Source organism: Lithobates pipiens, unplaced genomic scaffold, assembly GCF_037356315.1.
Source record: "Lithobates pipiens isolate NorthernLeopardFrog02 unplaced genomic scaffold, aLitPip1_a1.2 Scaffold_23, whole genome shotgun sequence".
Taxonomy (NCBI): Eukaryota; Metazoa; Chordata; class Amphibia; order Anura; family Ranidae; genus Lithobates; species Lithobates pipiens.
The window spans coordinates 23385824-23410473 of record NW_027507785.1 but is presented as its reverse complement, the minus strand read 5'-3'; the positions used below and the strand labels follow the sequence as shown (position 1 = coordinate 23410473).

The 24650-nt window shown below is 46.1% G+C and overlaps 5 protein-coding genes, 1 long non-coding RNA gene and 1 pseudogene across 6 annotated transcripts; 4 read left to right on the top strand and 3 right to left on the bottom strand.

The window, feature by feature from the left end:
• Positions 1–1335: 1335 nt before the first annotated feature.
• LOC143926903 (uncharacterized) lies at positions 1336–3939 on the bottom strand. The gene is made up of 2 exons (XR_013262152.1): positions 3810–3939; positions 1336–2220 (listed from the first exon to the last, which is right to left on the bottom strand). It is a non-coding gene; the product is annotated as an uncharacterized LOC143926903 (long non-coding RNA).
• Positions 3940–4456: 517 nt separating this feature from the next.
• On the top strand, positions 4457–5480 carry LOC143927319 (uncharacterized). Its single transcript, XM_077451325.1, has one exon. The coding sequence runs from the start codon at positions 4495–4497 to the stop codon at positions 5167–5169; it is 675 nt and encodes a 224-aa protein (XP_077307451.1). The 5' UTR covers positions 4457–4494; the 3' UTR covers positions 5170–5480.
• A 939-nt stretch (positions 5481–6419) lies between these two features.
• LOC143927318 (histone H4) lies at positions 6420–7579 on the top strand. Its single transcript, XM_077451324.1, has one exon. The coding sequence runs from the start codon at positions 6988–6990 to the stop codon at positions 7297–7299; it is 312 nt and encodes a 103-aa protein (XP_077307450.1). The 5' UTR covers positions 6420–6987; the 3' UTR covers positions 7300–7579.
• Positions 7580–17272: 9693 nt separating this feature from the next.
• On the bottom strand, positions 17273–17749 carry LOC143927317 (histone H3). The gene has a single exon (XM_077451322.1). It carries the CDS (start codon positions 17743–17745, stop codon positions 17335–17337), a length of 411 nt encoding a protein of 136 aa, XP_077307448.1. The 5' UTR covers positions 17746–17749; the 3' UTR covers positions 17273–17334.
• Positions 17750–20129: 2380 nt separating this feature from the next.
• Positions 20130–21149, top strand: LOC143927316 (histone H4-like; annotated as a pseudogene).
• Positions 20500–22420, bottom strand: LOC143927313 (histone H2A type 1). Its single transcript, XM_077451320.1, has one exon. The coding sequence runs from the start codon at positions 22386–22388 to the stop codon at positions 21996–21998; it is 393 nt and encodes a 130-aa protein (XP_077307446.1). The 5' UTR covers positions 22389–22420; the 3' UTR covers positions 20500–21995.
• A 258-nt stretch (positions 22421–22678) lies between these two features.
• LOC143927315 (histone H2B 1.1) lies at positions 22679–23360 on the top strand. Its single transcript, XM_077451321.1, has one exon. It carries the CDS (start codon positions 22714–22716, stop codon positions 23092–23094), a length of 381 nt encoding a protein of 126 aa, XP_077307447.1. The 5' UTR covers positions 22679–22713; the 3' UTR covers positions 23095–23360.
• The last annotated feature ends 1290 nt before the right edge of the window (positions 23361–24650 follow it).

Here is a 24650-nt window from a genome sequence, read left to right as displayed (position 1 = left end):
GACACTTTGTGCAGGGACAGTTCTAAGCACAGGAAACATGCGCCCCTTCACAGACATACTATACACACACCACAGGTACGAAATTTAAAGGAATATTACACTTTTATTGTTTCACTTTAAGCATTATTAAAATCACTCCTCCCAAAAAAAGTCAGTTTTTAAAACACTTTTTAGGACAATAACTTGAATATTAGCCTTTAAAATTAGCACTTTAGATTTTGAATGCTCGAGTCCCAAAGTCTTTAATAGGGTTCTAAAGTTTACGTGAAGTTTAGGTCTGGTCGCAGGTTCTGGTGCAAACTGAACCAGGGGGTTGTTCGGCTCATCCTTATTTGAGAGCTATCATACGGTACCAGTATCTCTCAGCCGATCTGGCGATACTGTATGAGTGTAGATCCATGTAGTGTCCTTCAACTAAGCCTCCAGGCTCCTTCAGAGAAGCCAGCCTTGCGCACGGCCTTCTCCTGAAGAGTCCTCCCCTGGGGTTTCTTCAGTTGCTGGGCCTCTCCTTTAGAGGAGACGGTACAGATGGTCAAAAATAAAAAAGATACAACCATATGGGCTGCCCCGCTATGGGCTATATTTTCCCCAACATTTGCAGGCTTCTCACTCTAGTATGTTAGAATATGTTCAGATTTTGCAAAGAACATAATCTATATATGGATAAGTGGGAGGAAGATGTCATCTAAGCCTTGGATAACCCACAGTTAAATCTGTGGGCCAGGTATATAGACGATATCCTCCTCCTATGGCACCTCTGAAGCGTTGGAGAATTTCTTCTCAGTGCTTAATGACGATGATAGAGGAATTGCTCTGACATATTAATTTAGCCAGTCTAAAATAAACTTTTTGGATCTACAGATAAATTGTTGTTCCGACTTTTCTAAGTTCAGCACTCACTTCAAACCTACCGACATGAACAGGTTTATACCGACGGACAGCTGCCAACACAAGTCGTGGCTGAGGTTGGTTCCAAATAGCCAATTCTTGCGACTTGGCAGGAATTGTACTGAGATGGATACTTTTCAGACCCAAACCAATATCATTAGAATTCTTGATAAAGGATACATTCAGGTTGAAGCTGACAATGACCTTCTTAATTTTCTGAACACCGACCAAGCTTTACTGCTGGCAGATAAACCCCAACAAGATAGTGAAGACAATTTCAAATGGTCTTTTCTCACAGCCAATACCAGAGGAGTATCCAGATTGGAAACCTTCTGGATATATGAGTTACAGACCCACCACCCACAAGGGATGAATGTGGAATGGGATATTAACTCCTTTAGATCATAACCTATTTTTATAAATTTCATAACATTGTGATCCATAATATAGGGAACAAATGTATTATTTATTTTTAATACTGCAGCATTTGTGAAAGAGTGACAAATACACATCGCTCAGTGACATGATGGAGATCCGGTGATTAAATGCACACTACATTATTCCCATAGAAAGGTAGAGATCTAGAATAGCAGTCACTTCTCTATCATGTTCTATACACAGCAGAGGGATTATCCTGGATTCTGAGGACGTGGAATAAAGAGAAGGTGTAGAAGTATTTTACATGTTTTAGTAAAAATCAAAATCCATTGGCTGTCATTCCTGACTAATCAGATTATCTGCTTGAAATTAAAGTGTTGATGATATTTCTAGGATACATCTCTCATCTGATGATCTCCTCGGATCTCAGAGTCGGATAATAATAGGGGTGATTATTTGTCTGTAACGCTCTATATAATTCCGTTGGGAAAATTTGAAATTCAATTTGAAGCCATAACCAATCACAGTTATGGGCGTTTCATTCATCAATCAGTCATATCTTTTGAGGTTTCCAGAAAAAAAATATCTCTCTTCATACTTGTTCTGTAGACTTTTCATTGATCTCTATAGCAAACATCATATAGCAGGGCAGATTCTGAAATTTCAAAATAACATCAAAGACGTAATGAATTTGATATAAATAACGATTCTTGAAGTGTCGGAAATGAAAGGGTCCGGAGCAATGTTCTCCGGAAAGTATGGAAAGCTTCCTATCGGATTTGGCGGTTGGAGGGCGGATTGTCTGGAACGTTCCATGGAATTCAGTTTGAAAGTTGAGCCAATCACAGTCAGGGGTGTTTCTCTCTGATATTATTTTTTAAATCCTTTGAGGAAGGAGAGGAGATCTGTGTTCCTTTAAAGTGGGGAGGATGATTGGAATCTATTGAATGATCTCTGAAAGAAATTAATCAGAAATAAAAGATGGAGGAGAATGAAGAGGAGTCCCATTAATGAGATCACATTGTTCTATAAACTGAAAGCTTTATTCAATATAATCTATTCTGGTAACATGTGTTGGTATGGAGAGGTGTGTGGTCATTATCACATTGTTCTCCCATGGGGATATAACATCCATGATCTCTATTTACAATCAGATCTCCCAATAATAATGTATGTGGGGCTCTTTGTATGGGGAGGTGGGAGTCTTTGAGTTGTATAGTGGAAATGAGCCACTCACATAGTAAACATAAGAGCTGTGACTTCATTCTAACCATGTACACAATTATTGTGGATTATTCGATGGGCTTTGCTAGCCAGGTACATCTATCTTTCCCAAAAAGAAAAACAAACAAAAAAAATCACCACATCAAGTATGTAGATGCCCGCTTGTGTTTCCAATTCACTAGATCCCCAGACATTGTTCTTGTTCAGCTACCAAAGTTTACATTGTAAACACAACTTGGGAATTAGGAAGGAAAACATTACAATGAATCACATTGTATCTCTTCGCAGATCTCAGTACAGATGCCATGCATCCTGTTCACCGCCAGGTGTCAGTGTTGCACCTTCATTTGGAATAGAGTGGAATCAGTTGTTTTATTCCTTTGTATTGAATATTATCAGTGATCAGAGTAAATCTCCAGAGGGTCACTTCCAGGTAACTCCCTGATATAAAACAACTTGCAGGACTTACATAACATCAACATGGTTCATGTGTGGTATTTGTATACCGCAAGTATGGAAAATAGAGCAACTCCTCCATTCCACGAACTGGAGGGTGCCCCAGTTGGATGGGGAGGTCCTCCTTATGGAGATACATAAGTGCTATTCGGGATATAGAGGAGCGATGCTTTGTACATAAGGTGGAGCGCTGCTATTAATGATAGGAAGGAGCGGTGTGCTATATATTGAGTATAAATCAGAATAAAGTTGGGGGAGGAGGGATCTATCTATCTATCTTGTTTCCTTTCTTCACAATAAGCCGGGATTCATCCACACTAGTAGATCGGTGCTTTGGGGATACAGAGGAGAGGAGATATTGAGGATACAGAGAGGAGATGCTATCTAGGGAAAGGAGGAGCGGAACTAACTGGGATACAGAGGGGAGATGATAATGAGGTAAAGGGGGTCTAATATTTAAATCTCTAGGTTCAAACTTTTGGTGAGGTGAATTCCTTTTTGTTATTTTGGATCTGAGAGGAAGGGAACACCATGAAAGCTTGTCCTGGGAAATAGAATAAGTTTCCTGGTCAGAATGCTTTTTTCTTTTTCTTTTTTTTTTAAGTAGCTTAGAAATAAATTCACCCCTCACTAACCTACAAATAGCCAATATTTACTATAAGATTCACCTCAAGCTACACTATATTAGGATTTTCAGTAAAATTCTTGTTACTGAAATGATCTCTTTGATCTCTTGGGGGATCCATTGTTGATGGATTGGCTCTTTGATCACCAAAACAATAAACTTATATTCTAGATAGAAGGATTCAAAGCAAACCTGTGTAGGATATGTAGCTGTGTAGTAAAAAGATCTATAAACTTACAGTATCTGGATAACAATCAATGTATCATGATGACCGGATAATGATACATAGTTGATTACACAATGTCATGTTTAATGTGCTGAGACATTTGTATGTTATAACAATATCTGCCATCACATCACACAAGGATCTCATGTCACCGGTGATGTTTTTGTTCCAGGCTCCTTCTACTCAGCTATAGATGAGCAGAGTTCTGTATTAGAGGGAAATGTTTCCTGATGGTCACTCTTCACTCATCTAATGTGAAGATCATTCTAGTGCGAGATGTGAGAAGATTGTTTTCTGTGTAGAATTTGTGTAGAAAAGAAGACAGAAGGAAGAATGGGAGCCACACTCAGGAGGATGGTTGTGTTTGCAGCCTCTGTGTTCAGACTCCTCAGCAGCTCCTGACAGCTGTAAGTGACCCCCGATAAGTGACAGTCCAGTGAGCAGATCGGGTCCCCGATGACGATCGGACATCGTTCTATTTCAGTATAAAATCGTTTTTCTCTCTGCCCGGGAAACACAACAAGAGGGAGAAGATTCCCCATTACTGAAGTAAGAGTGGGTGGGCGGGTCTAAAGTGTAACCAATAGCAGTGCAGACAGCGTACTGCTACCAACCAATAGAAATGACGATCGTACTGTATAAAGGCAGTGTTGGGATGATCGAGTTATGAACGTTTTGTAAACCTTTGTGAAGAATCATGACGGAGACTGAGAGCGCCCCAGCCGCCGCTCCTCCAGCGGAGCCCGCCGCCGCCAAGAAGAAGCCGGCTAAGAAGGCGGCAGCCGGAGGAGCCAAGAAAGGCAGCAAGAAGCCGTCCGGTCCCAGCGTGTCCGAGCTCCTCGTCAAAGCCGTGGCCGCTTCCAAAGAGCGCAGCGGGGTCTCCCTGGCCGCCCTCAAGAAGGTCCTGGCCGCCGGAGGATACGATGTGGACAAGAACAACAGCCGCCTCAAGGTCGCCATCAGGGGGCTGGTGACTAAGGGGAGCCTCGTCCAGGTCAAAGGACACGGCGCCTCCGGATCCTTCAAGATCAACAAGAAGCAGCAGGACGACAAGGCGGCAAGCGCTAAGAAAAGCGCCAAGAAGCCATCGGCTGCGGCCAAGTCCCCCAAGAAACCGGCCGCCAAGAAGCCAGCCAAGTCCCCCAAGAAGAAGGCGACCACCAAAGCCCCCAGCGCAGCCAAGAGCCCCAAGAAGGCCGCCAAGAAACCAGCAAAAAAGCCCGCAGCTGCCAAAGCCAAGAAGGTGGCAAAGAGCCCCAAGAAGCCCAAAGCTGCAGCCAAGCCGAAAAAAGCCGCCAAGAGTCCGGCTAAGAAGGCGGCTAAACCCAAGACAGCAGCCAAGCCCAAGAAGGCCGCTCCGAAGAAGAAATAATCCCACCGGAGACCTCCTTTCATCTACACCCCCCCAAAGGCTCTTCTCAGAGCCACCCACCTCCTCCTCACAGAGCTCTACATACCCCGACCAGGGGCACCATTATACCTCCTACCTACCGTCTACTTACAGGTCATCAGAGCCACCTACCCCCTCCTCACAGAGACCTACATACACAGATCAGGGGCGCCTCCTACATACATAACACTGACATCGCTAATGGCACACAGTGCTTCCCATGTCATCTCTTCTACTAAAATGATTAATAAATCAGATATGAGCGCCAATTGGCTTCGGAACGGATAATTTTATACGACCATTCACTCCTTTCATTATTTAGTGCGGCCGCTGTGTGTTCTAAGGAGATTCATTGTTGGAATGATAAACAACCCAAGTTGAGTGTTATGAGGATAAAGGAATATTTTTTTCTAGACATTAGATTTAAATTCTCTCTCAAAAAAAAAAAAAAAAATATATATATATATATATACATATGTCACCCCCGATTCTACTTTGACTAAACAATTGATCCCCGTGTCTGTCTGATCCTCCAGACACTCCTATTGGCCGACAGATAAAAACAGTCCATTCTGAGCCAAAATATTGGAATCAATAGTCGATTCCCCAGATGGACGATCATGAAACACAAAAGGTTTTCGGGGAGTTGACAATCCATCTGTCTGGATTTTCCTCTCCAACCCCGAATCTATTCTTCCCTGTAATGTGTGCCGCCCTGGCGGTAGTATAGTACATCCCATAACGCCATCTCCATGTGGACAGTGTACCGCCCTTCATCAAATAGTCTAACCTGCTGGTCGATCCTCACCCCATATTTCTAAAAACTTGGCAAAAACTTGCTGAACCATGAGAAAACACTTCTATATGTTCTCAGAATCCAGCATCTCACCACTGCTACACACAGAACACGATAGAGAAATGTCTTCTATTATAGATCTCTACTTTCTATATGATGGGGAAATAAAGTCACGATCACATACAGATCTGATCATGAAAAGTTCATGTCACTGGTGACTGATATATATATATATATATATATATATATATATATATATATATATATATATATTGTTCTCTTTCAGACATGTATCAGTTAAGATCGTCCTCATATCACAACCAGAATATGTATAAAAAGAAATGTGAAATAAATAGTAGTAACCATGACACAGATACGTATGTACAGTGAAGGAATAAGTGAAAAAAAAAAAAAAAAATATATATATATATATATATATATATATATTGTCTGAAGATCGGTTTCCCCCTCTGTAACATGCAATTTGCTAAATATTTACAAGGTTCTAAGAATGTGAAATTCTCTGCAGAAAACCAACACGCTGTGACCCCGCCCCTTTCCATTAGTCTCCTATCAGGTCCGCTAAATTCTTAAGCCGATGAAAAAACAAGGGGTTATCCGTATATATTTTTCATTTTCAGAGAACTATTTTATAGATATAACATTATTATTGACAATAGTATCTGGTGATTGTGGTTTCTGTTATGAAGAGTCCAAAAAAATTTAATTTTCGGTACAATCTTCGAAGAATAGCTATAAAATCAATAAGAAGGAAGAATCTATTTGTCCTCTCTAGATGTATTTCTGTTGCCTTAATATTTTTCCAAACAGCAGAATGTTTAGGAGCCTAACGTGGAAAAACAAATCTATTCTGTGTCATGAATGGGTGTGACTCCGCCTTTTCTCAGGGTGGTTTCCATCAGGTCCGCACAGTCTCTATAAAAAAGAGGGCGGACAGACCTTCAGCTATTCTCAGTTTCTCTTAGTAACAGGGAAGAGTTATCATGTCTGGTCGCGGTAAAGGAGGGAAGGGTCTGGGGAAAGGAGGCGCCAAGCGGCACAGGAAGGTGCTCCGGGACAACATCCAGGGCATCACCAAACCCGCCATCCGACGTTTGGCCCGCAGAGGGGGTGTCAAGCGCATCTCCGGACTCATCTATGAGGAGACCCGCGGGGTGCTCAAAGTCTTCCTGGAGAATGTCATCCGCGATGCCGTCACCTACACCGAGCACGCCAAGAGGAAGACCGTCACCGCCATGGATGTCGTCTATGCTCTCAAACGCCAGGGCCGCACTCTCTACGGATTCGGAGGCTAAACCCTCATAGACACCTACCCACTTCACCGAAACAAAGGTCCTTCTCAGGGCCACCCACCTTCTCATACAAAGGGCTATCATTATCTGTACATTTCTGGAATTATAACGTTTTAGTATGGGGGGAAGGGAGTTCTTTTTAGCTAAACATACACTATACAATCAGATTGCATGATTTTCTTTAGATGTAATATAACTGATCTGTATTACAATATTGTTATCTCACTTGTTTTTCAGGTAGATTGTTCCGCCAATAAACACCACTTTCCATTGAAAATTAAAATCTGTTGATGTTGTCTGTGGTTCTCATTTTGTCCACATGTTTCACCTGGGGAGTCGTTGGAATAAAAATAGAACATATTTAAATGTTTGATTTAATAATATGAAGTCCTTCCTGTCTGACCGAAATTTAAAATGTCGGATTTGGCGGTATAAAAGGGATGAGTTTTTGTCTGTACCCGACAGAAATGTGTAGATTACAATGTGAAATTTTGGCCCCACAGCCAGCAATGTTTTATTGGAGAGTCCAAAAAGTCTCTGCTTTCTCAGAGGAGAAAACACGTGTTCAGTAGTGATGGCCGAACGGTTCGCCCGGCGGTCGTTTCGCGGCGAATTTCCGACATTCGCGGTCCGCACGTTCGAACGCCTTTTTCCGTCGTTCGCCGCGGCGGACTTACGTGTTTAATGTATACAAGAACTTTAACCTTTGGTGACACGTTTATCATGTGATACAGGACAGCCAATTGAGACATGACAGCACATGGACACTTGTACATTCCCCCTAACCTATAAATACACCCGATCCGGTGGCCATTTTACATTCTTTCTTCTGTTACGATAGGGACAGGTTCCTGTGTGGAGTAGGGAGAGATAAACCACTAGCTATTTGGTACACAAAAGTTCTTTTCAGGACTGGTATAGGTGTTAGGTGTTGATAGGTTTGCTGTGCTGCTGATTCTTGCAGCAGCCTGAGTGTCTTTTGTTAGTTTAGAGAAAGGGAAAGGACGGTGTATGCTACAGGGACAGCCAGATTAGTCTTTCATCATCATCATCATCATCATCATCATTAGCTGTTACTATCAAGGTCCACAAAAGAGCTGTTCCAGTAACCACTAATCGTTCTCTTTTTTTGCCAATTTGTATAGGGACAGGAAGGAAGCAGTGTTGTCAGGCAGTGAGGGTAATTTTAAAGACTTGCTGTTATTATTAGTTCCACAAAGGTTCTTTTCAGGACTGGTATCAGTGGTACAGTAATAGGCTTGTACATGTATAATATTCTTTCTTCCAAATATAGAAAGGATATTATACTTGACTGCTGCCCTTCTGCTGCAGTCTGCTAAACATTCACAACTCACTTGTTCCACAAAAGTTCTTATAAGGACTGGTAACTTGGTATAGGGTGCTACGGTACATAGGCTTGAGTGCGGTACAGTCTGCTGTTCTGTAAGGACCGCTATCGGTCCACAATAGATAGGGTTGACGTGCACCACTGCTGACCGCTCACCTATACTGCAGCAGTCCTTCAGCGGTATAGGGACTGACGTACAGTCTGCTAATCACTAACACACAACCTGCTTGTTCCACAAAAGTTCTTATAAGGACTGGTAACTTGGTATAGGGTGCTACGGTACATAGGCTTGAGTGCGGTACAGTCTGCTGTTCTGTAAGGACCGCTATCGGTCCACAATAGATAGGGTTGACGTGCACCACTGCTGACCGCTGCCCTATACTGCAGCAGTCCTTCAGCGGTATAGGGACTGACGTACAGTCTGCTAATCACTAACACACAACCTGCTTGTTCCACAAAAGTTCTTATAAGGACTGGTAACTTGGTATAGGGTGCTACGGTACATAGGCTTGAGTGCGGTACAGTCTGCTGTTCTGTAAGGACCGCTATCGGTCCACAATAGATAGGGTTGACGTGCACCACTGCTGACCGCTGCCCTATACTGCAGCAGTCCTTCAGCGGTATAGGGACTGACGTACAGTCTGCTAAACACTAATACACAACCTGCTTGGTCCACAAAAGTTCTTATAAGGACTGGTAACTTGGTATAGGGTGCTACGGTACATAGGCTTGAGTGCGGTACAGTCTGCTGTTCTGTAAGGACCGCTATCGGTCCACAATAGATAGGGTTGACGTGCACCACTGCTGACCGCTGCCCTATACTGCAGCAGTCCTTCAGCGGTATAGGGACTGACGTACAGTCTGCTAATCACTAACACACAACCTGCTTGTTCCACAAAAGTTCTTATAAGGACTGGTAACTTGGTATAGGGTGCTACGGTACATAGGCTTGAGTGCGGTACAGTCTGCTGTTCTGTAAGGACCGCTATCGGTCCACAATAGATAGGGTTGACGTGCACCACTGCTGACCGCTGCCCTATACTGCAGCAGTCCTTCAGCGGTATAGGGACTGACGTACAGTCTGCTAATCACTAACACACAACCTGCTTGTTCCACAAAAGTTCTTATAAGGACTGGTAACTTGGTATAGGGTGCTACGGTACATAGGCTTGAGTGCGGTACAGTCTGCTGTTCTGTAAGGACCGCTATCGGTCCACAATAGATAGGGTTGACGTGCACCACTGCTGACCGCTGCCCTATACTGCAGCAGTCCTTCAGCGGTATAGGGACTGACGTACAGTCTGCTAAACACTAATACACAACCTGCTTGGTCCACAAAAGTTCTTATAAGGACTGGTAACTTGGTATAGGGTGCTACGGTACATAGGCTTGAGTGCGGTACAGTCTGCTGTTCTGTAAGGACCGCTATCGGTCCACAATAGATAGGGTTGACGTGCACCACTGCTGACCGCTGCCCTATACTGCAGCAGTCCTTCAGCGGTATAGGGACTGACGTACAGTCTGCTAATCACTAACACACAACCTGCTTGTTCCACAAAAGTTCTTATAAGGACTGGTAACTTGGTATAGGGTGCTACGGTACATAGGCTTGAGTGCGGTACAGTCTGCTGTTCTGTAAGGACCGCTATCGGTCCACAATAGATAGGGTTGACGTGCACCACTGCTGACCGCTGCCCTATACTGCAGCAGTCCTTCAGCGGTATAGGGACTGACGTACAGTCTGCTAAACACTAATACACAACCTGCTTGGTCCACAAAAGTTCTTATAAGGACTGGTAACTTGGTATAGGGTGCTACGGTACATAGGCTTGAGTGCGGTACAGTCTGCTGTTCTGTAAGGACCGCTATCGGTCCACAATAGATAGGGTTGACGTGCACCACTGCTGACCGCTCACCTATACTGCAGCAGTCCTTCAGCGGTATAGGGACTGACGTACAGTCTGCTAAACACTAATACACAACCTGCTTGTTCCACAAAAGTTCTTATAAGGACTGGTAACTTGGTATAGGGTGCTACGGTACATAGGCTTGAGTGCGGTACAGTCTGCTGTTCTGTAAGGACCGCTATCGGTCCACAATAGATAGGGTTGACGTGCACCACTGCTGACCGCTGCCCTATACTGCAGCAGTCCTTCAGCGGTATAGGGACTGACGTACAGTCTGCTAATCACTAACACACAACCTGCTTGTTCCACAAAAGTTCTTATAAGGACTGGTAACTTGGTATAGGGTGCTACGGTACATAGGCTTGAGTGCGGTACAGTCTGCTGTTCTGTAAGGACCGCTATCGGTCCACAATAGATAGGGTTGACGTGCACCACTGCTGACCGCTGCCCTATACTGCAGCAGTCCTTCAGCGGTATAGGGACTGACGTACAGTCTGCTAAACACTAATACACAACCTGCTTGGTCCACAAAAGTTCTTATAAGGACTGGTAACTTGGTATAGGGTGCTACGGTACATAGGCTTGAGTGCGGTACAGTCTGCTGTTCTGTAAGGACCGCTATCGGTCCACAATAGATAGGGTTGACGTGCACCACTGCTGACCGCTCACCTATACTGCAGCAGTCCTTCAGCGGTATAGGGACTGACGTACAGTCTGCTAAACACTAATACACAACCTGCTTGTTCCACAAAAGTTCTTATAAGGACTGGTAACTTGGTATAGGGTGCTACGGTACATAGGCTTGAGTGCGGTACAGTCTGCTGTTCTGTAAGGACCGCTATCGGTCCACAATAGATAGGGTTGACGTGCACCACTGCTGACCGCTGCCCTATACTGCAGCAGTCCTTCAGCGGTATAGGGACTGACGTACAGTCTGCTAAACACTAATACACAACCTGCTTGGTCCACAAAAGTTCTTATAAGGACTGGTAACTTGGTATAGGGTGCTACGGTACATAGGCTTGAGTGCGGTACAGTCTGCTGTTCTGTAAGGACCGCTATCGGTCCACAATAGATAGGGTTGACGTGCACCACTGCTGACCGCTCACCTATACTGCAGCAGTCCTTCAGCGGTATAGGGACTGACGTACAGTCTGCTAATCACTAACACACAACCTGCTTGTTCCACAAAAGTTCTTATAAGGACTGGTAACTTGGTATAGGGTGCTACGGTACATAGGCTTGAGTGCGGTACAGTCTGCTGTTCTGTAAGGACCGCTATCGGTCCACAATAGATAGGGTTGACGTGCACCACTGCTGACCGCTGCCCTATACTGCAGCAGTCCTTCAGCGGTATAGGGACTGACGTACAGTCTGCTAAACACTAATACACAACCTGCTTGGTCCACAAAAGTTCTTATAAGGACTGGTAACTTGGTATAGGGTGCTACGGTACATAGGCTTGAGTGCGGTACAGTCTGCTGTTCTGTAAGGACCGCTATAGGTCCACAATAGATAGGGTTGACGTGCACCACTGCTGACCGCTCACCTATACTGCAGCAGTCCTTCAGCGGTATAGGGACTAAGAGTTTTGTCACAGGGTCATTTAAAAAATGACATGCAGAGGAAGAGGCAGGCCCTTCCGCAGGGGTGGTAGGGGTAGGGCAGGAGCAACAGGCTTGAGCCAAAGTGGGAAGTTGCAGAAGGTGCGTTCAATTACTTTAAAGGATGCACCAGACTTGGTTGAGTGGCTCGCTCAGCCTTACTCTTCTGCACCCTCCTCATCCTCTCGATCTGCACCCTCTTCTTCACTCTCTGCTATGTGCACCCCCAAAGACACTACCACCAACAACACGACCACCACCACCACCACCACATACCTTCCGCTTGAGTCACTGGAATTATTTTCCGATCCATATCAAGAGGACATTTCTGATGCGCAGCCACTCTTGGTATTGGATCAGGAAGAGGAGGTAGCAACAAGCGCTACTCAGCAGTCTGACGCCAGTACCCAGATCAGCCCAAGGAGGAGGTTGGTCCCCGGTGTTGCTGCCTACTCCGAGATCTCTACTTATAGCGGTGGGGAAGGTGACGTTGATGATGACGTGTCTAGTGATGTCACGTGGGTGCCCACAAGAGAGGAAGAGGAGGGGAGTTCAGAGGGAGATATGGACCAGCAGATAGGGAGGAGAAGCAGCAATGACTTACATTGCACAGCAGGGACAAAGCAGACTGCAAATGTATCAGGAGCGAGTCATCGACCATGTACGGTCACATCTGGCGCTCCCAGGACACCGGCACATGGCTCCGCAGTGTGGGCTTTTTTTAACGTGTCCGCTGCTGACAATAGCGTTGCCATCTGCAATCTTTGCAGTCAACGCGTTAGTCGCGGTAAGCCCAATACTCACCTAGGGACGACCGCCTTAAGAAGGCACATGAGCAGCCATCACCGAGCCCAGTGGGAGCAACGGAACACACAAAGCCACACTGCAGGCTCTCACCGTCCAGCCTCGTCTTCTACTTCTCCTTCTCCTCTCTCCTCACAATTGTCCTCCACTCCACCTTCCATCACGCCAAGCTCACATTTTTCTGCAAAAAGGCAGGCTTCCGTGGGCCTAATGTTTGAGCGTAAAAAAATGATGATGCCGGATAACCCTCTTGCCCAACGGTTGGCGGCTGGCTTGTCAGAACTCATAGCCCGCCAACTACTGCCATATAAACTGGTGGACTCGGAGGCCTTTCGCAAATTTGTGGCCATTGGAACACCACAATGGAAGGTCCCAGGAAGGAAGTATTTCTCAGAGAAGGGCATCCCAGAGCTATATGGCCATGTTCAGCGGCAAGTGAATGTATCTCTGGCACACAGTGTCGGTGCCAAGATACATCTGACCACAGACACGTGGTCTAGCAAACACGGGCAGGGAAGGTATATCAGTTTTACTGCCCACTGGGTGAACCTTCTGACGGCCGTCAAGCATGTAACCCGTGGCACCCGTGTAGATTTGGTTTTACCGCCACGGATTGCATGCAGGCCTGACTCTTCTTCTCCTCCTCCTACTCCATCCTCCTCCCTCTCCTCCTCAGCTGCCTCCTCCTTTTCCGCTGCTAGCGTCTCTTCCACTGCACCGCCCAAGCTCCCCAGAACCTATTCCACATGCCAGGTGAGACGTTGCCATGCCGTGCTGCGTCTGTTGTGCCTGGAAGCAAAGAGCCACACTGGCCCGGCACTCCTTTCAGCTTTGCGTTCACAGGCAGATGAGTGGCTAACACCGCTCAATTTGACAGTTGGTAAAGTGGTGTGTGACAACGGTGCCAATCTGCTTAGCGCATTGAAACAGGGCAAAATCACGCACGTGCCGTGCATGGCACACGTCTTAAACTTGGTCGTGCAGCGATTCCTTGTCAAATACCCTGGGGTCCAGGACATCTTGCGGCAGGCAAGGAAAATCTCGGCCCATTTCAGAAGATCTTACACGGCCATGGCTCGCCTTGCTGACATTCAGCGGCGACACCATCTGCCGGTCAGACGTCTTATTTGCGATTGCCCGACGCGATGGAACTCAACCTTCTATATGCTTGATAGGCTGCTCCAGCAGAAACGTGCAGTTAACGTCTACCTGTATGAACTCTGCGAAAGAAACGGTTCTGGGGAGCTGGGTTTTTTTTCACCGCGCCAGTGGCTGCTCATGCGCGACACATGCAGACTTCTGCGGCCATTTGAGGAGATCACCAAACTGGTCAGTCGCAGCCATGGCGCCATCAGTGACATGGTACCTTATGCCTTCTTTCTGGAGCGTGCATTGCGTCGTGTCATTGATCAGGCTGTGGAGGAGCAGGAGCGGGAAGATGAGGAAGTCGCAATGCTGGATGAATTCCCAGGGGGGGCTACTCTATCTGAGACAAGTCAACAACAGGAGTCTGATGAGGAGTCAGAGGAGGATGGTGCCGGGGCGGATGAGCAGGAGCAAGAAGAGCATGCTTTAAACCTTTCTGGGATCCCTGTTGTGCGAGGATGGGGAGAGGAGAATGAAGAGGACGACATTATCCTGGATGATGAGCAGGAGCCAGGCCACCACACCGCTTCCACTTTAGTGCAAATGGGGGCCTTCATGCTCCAGTGTTTTAATAGGGACCCCCGTATAAAAAGCATGAGGGTCAAGGACCAGTACTGGGTGGCAACGTACTTAGACCCCCGGTACAAACACAAAATGGCGGAAATGTTACCGCCGTCGCAGAGGGCTGTCAGAATGCAGCACTTCCAGGCCTTGCTTCGAGAAATGCTGCATTCTGCTTTTGCGTGCGCTGGCAGAGGAGCAATTCCCACTCCCAGAGAAGGATTTGCGGGTACCAATCCAACAGCGCCTGCAAGAAGAGGCCGGTTTGAAGATGTGTTGGTGACTTCGGATATGAGGTCATTCTTTCAGCCGACCCATCGACAGGTGTCATCCGGATCCAGCATCAGGGAACGCCTAGACCGTCAGGTGTCCGACTACATTGGGTTAACGGCCGATGTGGACGCTCTGAGGAGTGATGAACCCCTAGACTACTGGGTGGGCAGGCTTGACCTCTGGCCAGAGCTTGCCCAATTTGCAATCGAACTGTTGGCTTGCCCCTCATCCAGTGTCCTGTCCGAAAGGACGTTCAGCGCAGCAGGGGGGATTGTGACCGATAAGCGTACTCGCCTAGCTCACCACAGTGTTAACTACCTCACATTTCTAAAAATGAATGAGGCATGGATCTCGGAGGAATTCAACACATGTGACCAGTAGACCATGTATATGTCTATAAACTATTTTTTTAATCAAGCACACAGACCTTCTTAATTCATTTGGCTCACTTCCTTGACCCAAAAAAGCACACCGTACTATATGCCCCTACCCTCCTCTTTGAAGAGGTTGAGCGGTGTCATATTTCTACTGGGGCTGCTTATGATATCCCTGTGCTGTGCTGACTTCCTCCTGGGGGTTCTTATTATGAAGGGATCACACTATCCCTGTGCTGTGCTGACTTCCTCCTGGGGGTTCTTATTATGAGGGGATCACACCATCCCTGTGCTGTGCTGACTTCCTCCTGGGGCTGCTTACGGTGCTGCTGTCAGTGCTGTATGTCACGGTGCTGCTGTCAGCGCTGTATGTCACGGTGCTGCTGTCAGCGCTGTATGTCACGGTGCTGCTGTCAGCGCTGTATGTCACGGTGCTGCTGTCAGCGCTGTATGTCACGGTGCTGCTGTCAGCGCTGTATGTCACGGTGCTGCTGTCAGCGCTGTATGTCACGGTGCTGCTGTCAGCGCTGTATGTCACGGTGCTGCTGTCAGCGCTGTATGTCACGGTGCTGCTGTCAGCGCTGTATGTCACGGTGCTGCTGTCAGCGCTGTATGTCACGGTGCTGCTGTCAGCGCTGTATGTCACGGTGCTGCTGTCAGCGCTGTATGTCACGGTGCTGCTGTCAGTGCTCTGTATTACGGTGCTGCTGTCAGATGCCTCTATCACGGTGCATGTGTCATTCCGGTATGTCACGCTGCTGGTGATCATCTCCTGCACCCTCTTCTTTGCCTACCCTGGTCCCTGACCTTCCCTCTCCTCCATTGCCTTCATTAGCTCCATAGTCCTGAATTGTTAGAACAATTTCCCAAATAAAATAAAAATGCTTGTAGTTATCGATCCCAAATTCACCTCATACATGTATTATGTCATTGTCCAGATGGTGGGACTACGTTTTACCCCCTAATAATTACCACGTGGCCGCAAATTCGACATGAAGGTTTGCAAAGTTCGCCTCCCATTGAAGTCAATGGGGCCCGCGGCGAACGGTCGGTTTCGCGAACGTTTGGGTCCGTTCGCATTTCGCGTTCGCGAAACGTCCCGTCGGAAGTTCGTCCATCACTAGTGTTCAGGAGACTTTCTAGTGATCTCCACTCTGCAGTACAAACAATACAACGGACCTTACCAATTCCCGCCTATGTATTATTGTTGGGGGATTGCACGGTGTGAAATGACAGGGGTCTAATATCGCAATTGTCGGATCAATCCATAGAACTCCGGCGGGGGGTGTGAAGATGGGGATGAGATCAGTGCGCTCCTTTCCAGTTGGGAGAATTTGTGATGATCAGAAGTGAAGGAGAAAGAAGAGTGCCTGTAATGAAAGCTGCCAGTATAAAATCTATCGCCATTTCTTATTAGTAACACGTGTCATCCTGACACATTGTCCCCCATCGGGATCTCACCTCATTGTCACAGGAAACATTTTATTTCCAACATGTAAAAAAATCTTTTTTCGGTTGTCTATTTTTACAATCACATCTCCCGATAACAATGTATGCGAGTCTTTGTCTAACCTGCTGCTCGATCCTCACCCCATATTTCTAAAAACTTGTCAAAGATCGATTTTCCTGGAGCTTGGAATGAGAAATTGTTAAATATGCAGAAAATTCAGTTAGTCTTGTGTGTGAGAATGTCAGGTTTGTGTTAGTCGGCTATATATTGTTACATTGTATATGAAGTTGGAAAGAGATCGGCAAAATACTAAAACATTTCCTACTGCATCAGAAATGTGAAGTGTTACTATTCTTGGAAACAATGTTACGGCTCAGCTTTGCTGCCGAAGGTCTAGAAAAGGAAATACAAAGATATTTCCGGGGAATGTGCAGAATCTGGTAGCGGGAATTGCAGTCATATAGTCGGTGTGAGGATGCAGTATATGGAGCTCTTTCTATAGGAGGATGTGGTGGCTCTGAAAAGAGCCTTTGTGTTGGGATGATGGAGGGAGTAGTAGCTAGGAGTGTCTCTATGCCCTCTCCCCGCGGATGCGGCGTGCCAGCTGGATGTCTTTGGGCATGATGGTGACCCTCTTGGCGTGGATGGCGCAGAGGTTGGTGTCCTCGAAGAGTCCGACGAGGTAAGCCTCAGAGGCCTCCTGCAGAGCCATGACGGCGGAGCTCTGGAAGCGCAGGTCGGTCTTGAAGTCCTGGGCGATCTCTCGGACGAGGCGCTGGAAGGGCAGCTTGCGGATGAGCAGCTCGGTGGACTTCTGGTAGCGGCGGATTTCTCGGAGAGCCACGGTGCCGGGCCTGTAGCGGTGAGGCTTCTTCACTCCGCCGGTGGCCGGGGCGCTCTTGCGGGCGGCTTTGGTGGCCAGCTGCTTGCGGGGAGCTTTCCCTCCGGTGGACTTACGTGCGGTCTGCTTGGTTCTCGCCATCACTGTTCAGTGTTTCGCCGATACAAGGAATATGAGTTCAGACCGCTCTACAGCGCTATTTATACACATTGCAGCCCTCTGATTGGACAATGAGAGCACGCCCCTCCTCCTCCTCCTTATTGGTTCACTCGAATAGCGCCTTAATTTTCAAATTGCCCGCCTAGATCTGCACGTTCTATTATTGGAATAGATCGCTATTTTGTTTTCCCAAATCCAGAGTGAAGTGTCCGCACATCGCACAATGCTCGGAGATCGCCGAACTCCTTCAGTGTGGATTGTTATACAGGATAGAAAGTGTGAGCGGGGATTCCACACTGAGCAGCTGTTGTCTGTTCCGCCAAATACACAGTGCGATCCGTCCATGCTCACTTCCTATAGGTCACCGATCACGGTATATATCCGACTTATAAAGAAGACTTTTCATGTCCCCTATAATGGGGATCAGGGGGATTGTGGGGGGTGAGGCTCTCTGGTCTCAGGACTCCATCACATCTATTGTTCCACTCTGCCACCTAGAGGTCATTCCGGGAACATCTCCGCCTTCACTGTCCTCTGTGGACATCTCCACTATAGAGCCCATAGGATGACTGTCACTGGAATCCTCTCTATGTAATGGTGACTCAATGACACAATACAAGTGGATGGAGGAGTACCCTGAGGTGTCCCCACATGTGCTTTTGAGGCTGTGGCCGAGATTGTTTCTCACCTGGAAGACTTTGGGTGAGAGTGCACACCTTAATGTACTCGGTTACAATGGATACTATTCCCTAAAAAAGCTCAAATAACTCTCCTAATTTACAAACCGGCTGTCAGCAATTCCAAACATGCACTGTATCCTAAATGGGCAGCTAAAATATCTATAGGTAATGCTTGGAAGCGACCTAGGTAGATCTAGAGATTCCGTGTGTATCCGCAATAACTATCTGGATACAATACAATTGATTTGCGACCATGTTGATTCCTATACTCTAATCACGGCTTATTCCTCCTCATGTGTTCATGTTGCTGTGAACTTCCTATCCTACTGGGCCCCCCCCCACTTTCGAGGACTGGAGAGGTTGCTCATTTTCCATACTTGCTGTATACAAACACCATACATGATCCATTTAGATGTGTTTGTAAACCCTCTAATAAGTCATTTTATACCAAAGACCTCACTGCCTGCAAGTGGCCCTCTAGAGATTTACTGTTATCATTGACAAGCTTCAATAAAAAAAGGGATGAAAACTGTCCCCAAATGATCAAACTATTCCACATGAAGGTATAACACTGACACATCACTTCTGTACGGAGATCTGGGAAGAGTTTCAATGTGATCGTAACGTTTGCCTTCCTGATTCCATTTCCTAATTTACTGTGCGTAACATCATTAATGAAAAATATTGAAAACAAAACAAAAACAAATAAATTAATCAAAGCATATGATGACATGAGATCCTTGTGTGCCTGTCCACTGACTGAAGGACTTTGTGCCCCTATGATAACATGCAGCAGCTGTGCCTGCTACTATCTCATGGTCAGTGTAGAAGGGATACACGGTGATCAGAGAGCCGTCATTCTGCACTGGGAGGATTGTGGAGAAGTGATACAATGTATTACAAGGAATCTGTTCCGGGACTCCCGGAGATACATCACTGATGACAGGATAGTTGGAGATTAGAGATGTTGCAATACATGGGTGTAGTGGATGGCCTGAAGGAACACATTGTGGGGACTTTATATAATTGACCGGATAGAAAAGTCACCAGTGAAAGGATACAGTGGCGGCACCCCTATTATAATGTATAACCAGGAGGAGAAATGACTGAAAGGGGGACATCAAATTCAGCATTTTTTGTCATTAATTCTTTATTTATTTATTTATTCGATGCTTGTATTATTTCATGGATTCATTAACCAATAAATGCGTTTGATATTTTAATTTCAGATTTTTTTTGGTCTTTGCTTTGACTTCAGAATACAGAATCCGCTCTGCTATATAGATCAATGGAAAATCTACTGAACAAGTATTTTCTGGAATGAAAACATAAAGAGATCTCAGAATACATTTCTTTGTAGTCCTCAAAAGAAGATAGTATTACTGGATGATGAAGGAAGAGACATTTATCGGGGAATATGATTAGTACTCTATGTCTTCAGTCCGGAATGATTAGGAAAGAATTGTGTTTGTTACTGAACCATGAGAAAACACTTCTATATGTTCTCAGAATCCAGCATCTCACCACTGCTACACACAGAACACGATAGAGAAATGTCTTCTATTATAGATCTCTACAGAAAACCAACACGCTGTGACCCCGCCCCTTTCCATTAGTCTCCTATCAGGTCCGCAATAACTTAAGTCGGTGAAAAAACAAGGGGTTATCCGTATAATATTTTTCATTTTCAGAGAACTATTTTATAGATATGACATTATTATTGACAATAGTATCTGGTGATTGTGGTTTCTGTTATGAAGAGTCCAAGAAAATGATATTTTCGGTACAATCTTCGAAGAATAGCTATAAAATCAAAAAGGAGGAAGAATCTATTTGTCTTCTCTAGATGTATTTCTGCTGCCTTAATATTTTTCCAAACAGCAGAATGTTTAGAAGCCTAACGTGGAAAAACAAATCTATTCTCTGTATCGAATGGGTGTGACTCCGCCTTTTCTCAGGGTGGTTTCCATCAGGTCCGCACAGTCTCTATAAAAAAAGAGGGCGGACAGACCTTCAGCTATTCTCAGTTTCTCTTAGTAACAGGGAAGAGTTATCATGTCTGGTCGCGGTAAATGAGGGAAGGGTCTGGGGAAAGGAGGCGCCAAGCGGCACAGGAAGGTGCTCCGGGACAACATCCAGGGCATCACCAAACCCGCCATCCGACGTTTGGCCCGCAGAGGGGGTGTCAAGCGCATCTCCGGCCTCATCTATGAGGAGACCCGCGGGGTGCTCAAAGTCTTCCTGGAGAATGTCATCCGCGATGCCGTCACCTACACCGAGCACGCCAAGAGGAAGACCGTCACCGCCATGGATGTCGTCTATGCTCTCAAACGCCAGGGCCGCACTCTTTACGGTTTCGGAGGCTAAACCCTCATAAACACCTACCCACTTCACCGAAACAAAGGTCCTTCTCAGGGCCACCCACCTTCTCATACAAAGGGCTATCATTATCTGTACATTTCTGGAGTTAACGTTTTAGTATGTGGGGAAGGGAGTTCTTTTTAACTAAACATACACTATACAATCAGATTGCACGATTTTCTTTAGATGTAATATAACTGATCTGTATTACAATATTGTTATCTCACTTGTTTTTCAGGTGGATTGTTCCGCCGATAAACACCACTTTCCATAGAAAATTAAAATCTTGATGTCTGTGGTTCTCATTTTGTCCACATGTTTCACCTGGGCAGTCGTTGGAATAAATTAGAACATATTTAAATGTTTGATTTAATAATTTGAAGTCCTTCCTGTCTGACCGAAATTTAAAATGTCGGATTTGGAGGTATAAAAGGGATGAGTTTTTGTCTAAACCACACATTTCTGTCGGGTACAATGTGAGATTTTTGTCCCCACAGCCAGCAATGTTTTATTGGAGAGTCCAAAGAAAGTCTCTGCTTTCTCGGAGGAGAAAACACGTGTTCAGGAGACTTTCTAGTGATCTCCACTCTGCAGTAAAAACCATACAACGGACCTTACCAATTCCCGCCTATATATTATTGTTGGGGGATTGCACGGTGTGAAATGACAGGGGTCCAATATCGCAATTGTCGGATCAATCCATAGAACTCCGGCGGGAGATGAGAATGATTTGACGATCATCAGAAGTGGAGGGGAAATAAGAGTCCCTGTAATGAAAGCTGCCAGTATAAAATCTATCGTCATTTCTTATTAGTGACACGTGTCATCCTGACACATCGTCCCCCATCGGGATCTCACCTCATTGTCACAGGAAACATTTTATTTCCAACATGTAAAAGAAAATCTTTTTTCGGTTGTCTATTTTTACAATCAGATCTCCCGATAACAATGTATGCGAGTCTTTGTACGGAGAGGTATAACGCAGCTGAATATTCCTACTGACCTGTAAGCAGTGTGAATGAATACAAAGTGATTTTAGAGTGAACTTATGAATCATATAAAAAAAACAAAAAAACATAGAAGTGAATGGTAAAGAAAGCGATGTATGCGGGGCTCTTTGTATGGGGAGGTGGGTGGCTCTGAGAAGAGCCGTTGTGTTGGGTAATAGAGGCGGCGGGCGGATTGTCGGGATTACTTGGATTTGGCGGCCTTGTGGCTCTCGGTCTTCTTGGGCAGCAGCACGGCCTGGATGTTGGGCAGGACTCCTCCCTGGGCGATGGTGACTCCGCCCAGCAGCTTGTTGAGCTCCTCGTCGTTGCGGACAGCCAGCTGGAGGTGTCGGGGGATGATGCGGGTCTTCTTGTTGTCGCGGGCGGCGTTGCCGGCCAACTCGAGGATCTCAGCCGTCAGATACTCGAGGACGGCGGCCAGATAGACGGGAGCTCCGGCCCCGACCCGCTCCGCATAGTTGCCCTTCCTCAGCAGGCGGTGAACACGACCGACTGGGAACTGCAGACCAGCCCGGGATGATCGGGTCTTGGCCTTAGCCCGAACCTTGCCTCCTTGTTTGCCGCGTCCTGACATGATAACTGGATGATCGGGTTATTCGCTGGTAGAATATCACCCCACAGCCACTCCCCTTCATTTATACACTCAGTGCTCTGACATCACACGCTGTGATTGGTCACCTTTGAATCCAGCCAATAGTGTCCTGACTTGTCTCTAAACCAATCTGTAAAGGAGAAGAGTAAGCATGACGTCACTCCCCCATCACATGCCCGAATTCTCCAATAGAAGAGTGAGGAGGGATGAGGTTCATTTGCATAGGACGTCTATATAAGCAGCACACGGGGGCGGCTCCAGCACATTTTTCTTTCCTAGAGCAGAGAATCTACAATTGCCCCGAATCATGCCTGAGCCAGCCAAGTCAGCCCCGGCGCCCAAGAAGGGCTCCAAGAAAGCCGTGACCAAGAGCCAGAAGAAGGACGGCAAGAAGCGGAGGAAGAGCAGGAAGGAGAGTTATGCCATCTACGTGTACAAGGTGCTCAAGCAGGTCCACCCCGACACCGGCATCTCGTCCAAGGCCATGGGCATCATGAACTCCTTCGTCAATGACATCTTCGAGCGCATCGCCGGCGAAGCTTCCCGCCTGGCTCATTACAACAAGCGCCGCACCATCACCTCCCGGGAGATCCAGACCGCCGTCCGCCTCCTCCTGCCCGGAGAGCTGGCCAAGCACGCCGTCTCCGAGGGCACCAAGGCCGTCACCAAGTACACCAGCGCCAAGTAATCCCCCATCCCCCCATCATCATCCCAACACAAGACACAAAGGCTCTTCTAAGAGCCGCCCACCATTTCCATCAATGAGCTCTCATCACATCGCAATTCTCAGCCCGTTATACATGCCGAATACTCTGCACAGAATTCCATTTACTTAGACACACTGATAACATGTTGCTGGTTTCTAGTTACAAAGAGGGGACACATCTGATTCTTCAGACATGAAATATTTGTTTTATTGATTCATTGTACAAATGTCATGATTTCTACCAGTAATCTCACTATGTATTATTCTAGTTCTACTATGGGGGGGGAAATCTGTAACTGGTACATATCTGATAGAGGTCAGTCCCATCATCCTATACAGATCTAATGATGAAACGTGGAATACTTTATTTCCCATCATTATAGAAAGATAGAGATCTATGAGAGAAGTCATCTCGCTATCCTGTTCTGTATGGGGGGGGGGGGGTGGATTCTGCATTTTGAGGACTTGACATAAAAAGAACACATGGAAATGTTTTATGTTATTCGGTAACATTTAGAATCCATTTCTATTTATTCCAGACTAAATGCACATGAAGCATAGATGAGACATTTATCCGAGAAATATCATCTGATGATCTCGGTGTCGGATTTGGCGGTATAAAAGGGCTGGTTGTTTGTCTGTAACGTTCTTCACTATTCAGGCGGGAAAATTTGAAACCAGGAATTTGAAATCTGAGCCAATCAGAGCAGTGGGCGTTTAATAACCCTAACAATAAGACTCTTTAGATGATGAGCAGATTGGGAGGGGAATTCATGAACCTTCCTTCTATTCCCATCCCGATTCTTCATGGATTGCGGAGATCATCTCCACATTCCTCTATTCCTCACCTTGTACTGCACTCACACCCCGTGTTCTACCAGAAATGACCAGGAGGTGGCAGAGCTGAGTAAACACTTATGCCGCACTCACACATTGTTACAATAAAAGATCCTCCACAATCTCCCGCCTTACATTGTTACTTTATCTGAAAAGACACATTGAGACAATCGTGGTGTTCTTAACCTAAATCACAATGGAGGAAAGAAACAAGAAAACAAAACATTGTATCTACTCAATCAGCCCAGTCAAATCTTTGTCTATTTGTATCTATTTCAATCATCAACATCAGATCAATGTACAAAGATAAATCCTGCCTGATAGGTAAATGACACAAAATATATACAAAGTATCAGCTACATAGAAATCTGATCACAATATCACCTCGGACAGCACACAATCCTTTATAGAAGTAGAGGTGGAAAATTGTCCCTAGGGCATTAGACATATTTATCACCGTCACTAATATATACTGTAAATATTAGCAGGGTCGGGACAAGGGGTGGGCAGGAGGGACGGCTGCCCCTGGCGCAATGGTATATTGCAGGGGTAGGGGGCACCCTGAGCCTAACCCTAAGGGAAAGGGGGGGGGGGGGGCTGTTTGGCATCTTTGCCCTGGGCGCTGGATGACCTTGTCCCGGCACTGGATATTAGTAAAGGTGATAAACATGCCCAGTGCCATAGGGACAATTTTAATAATA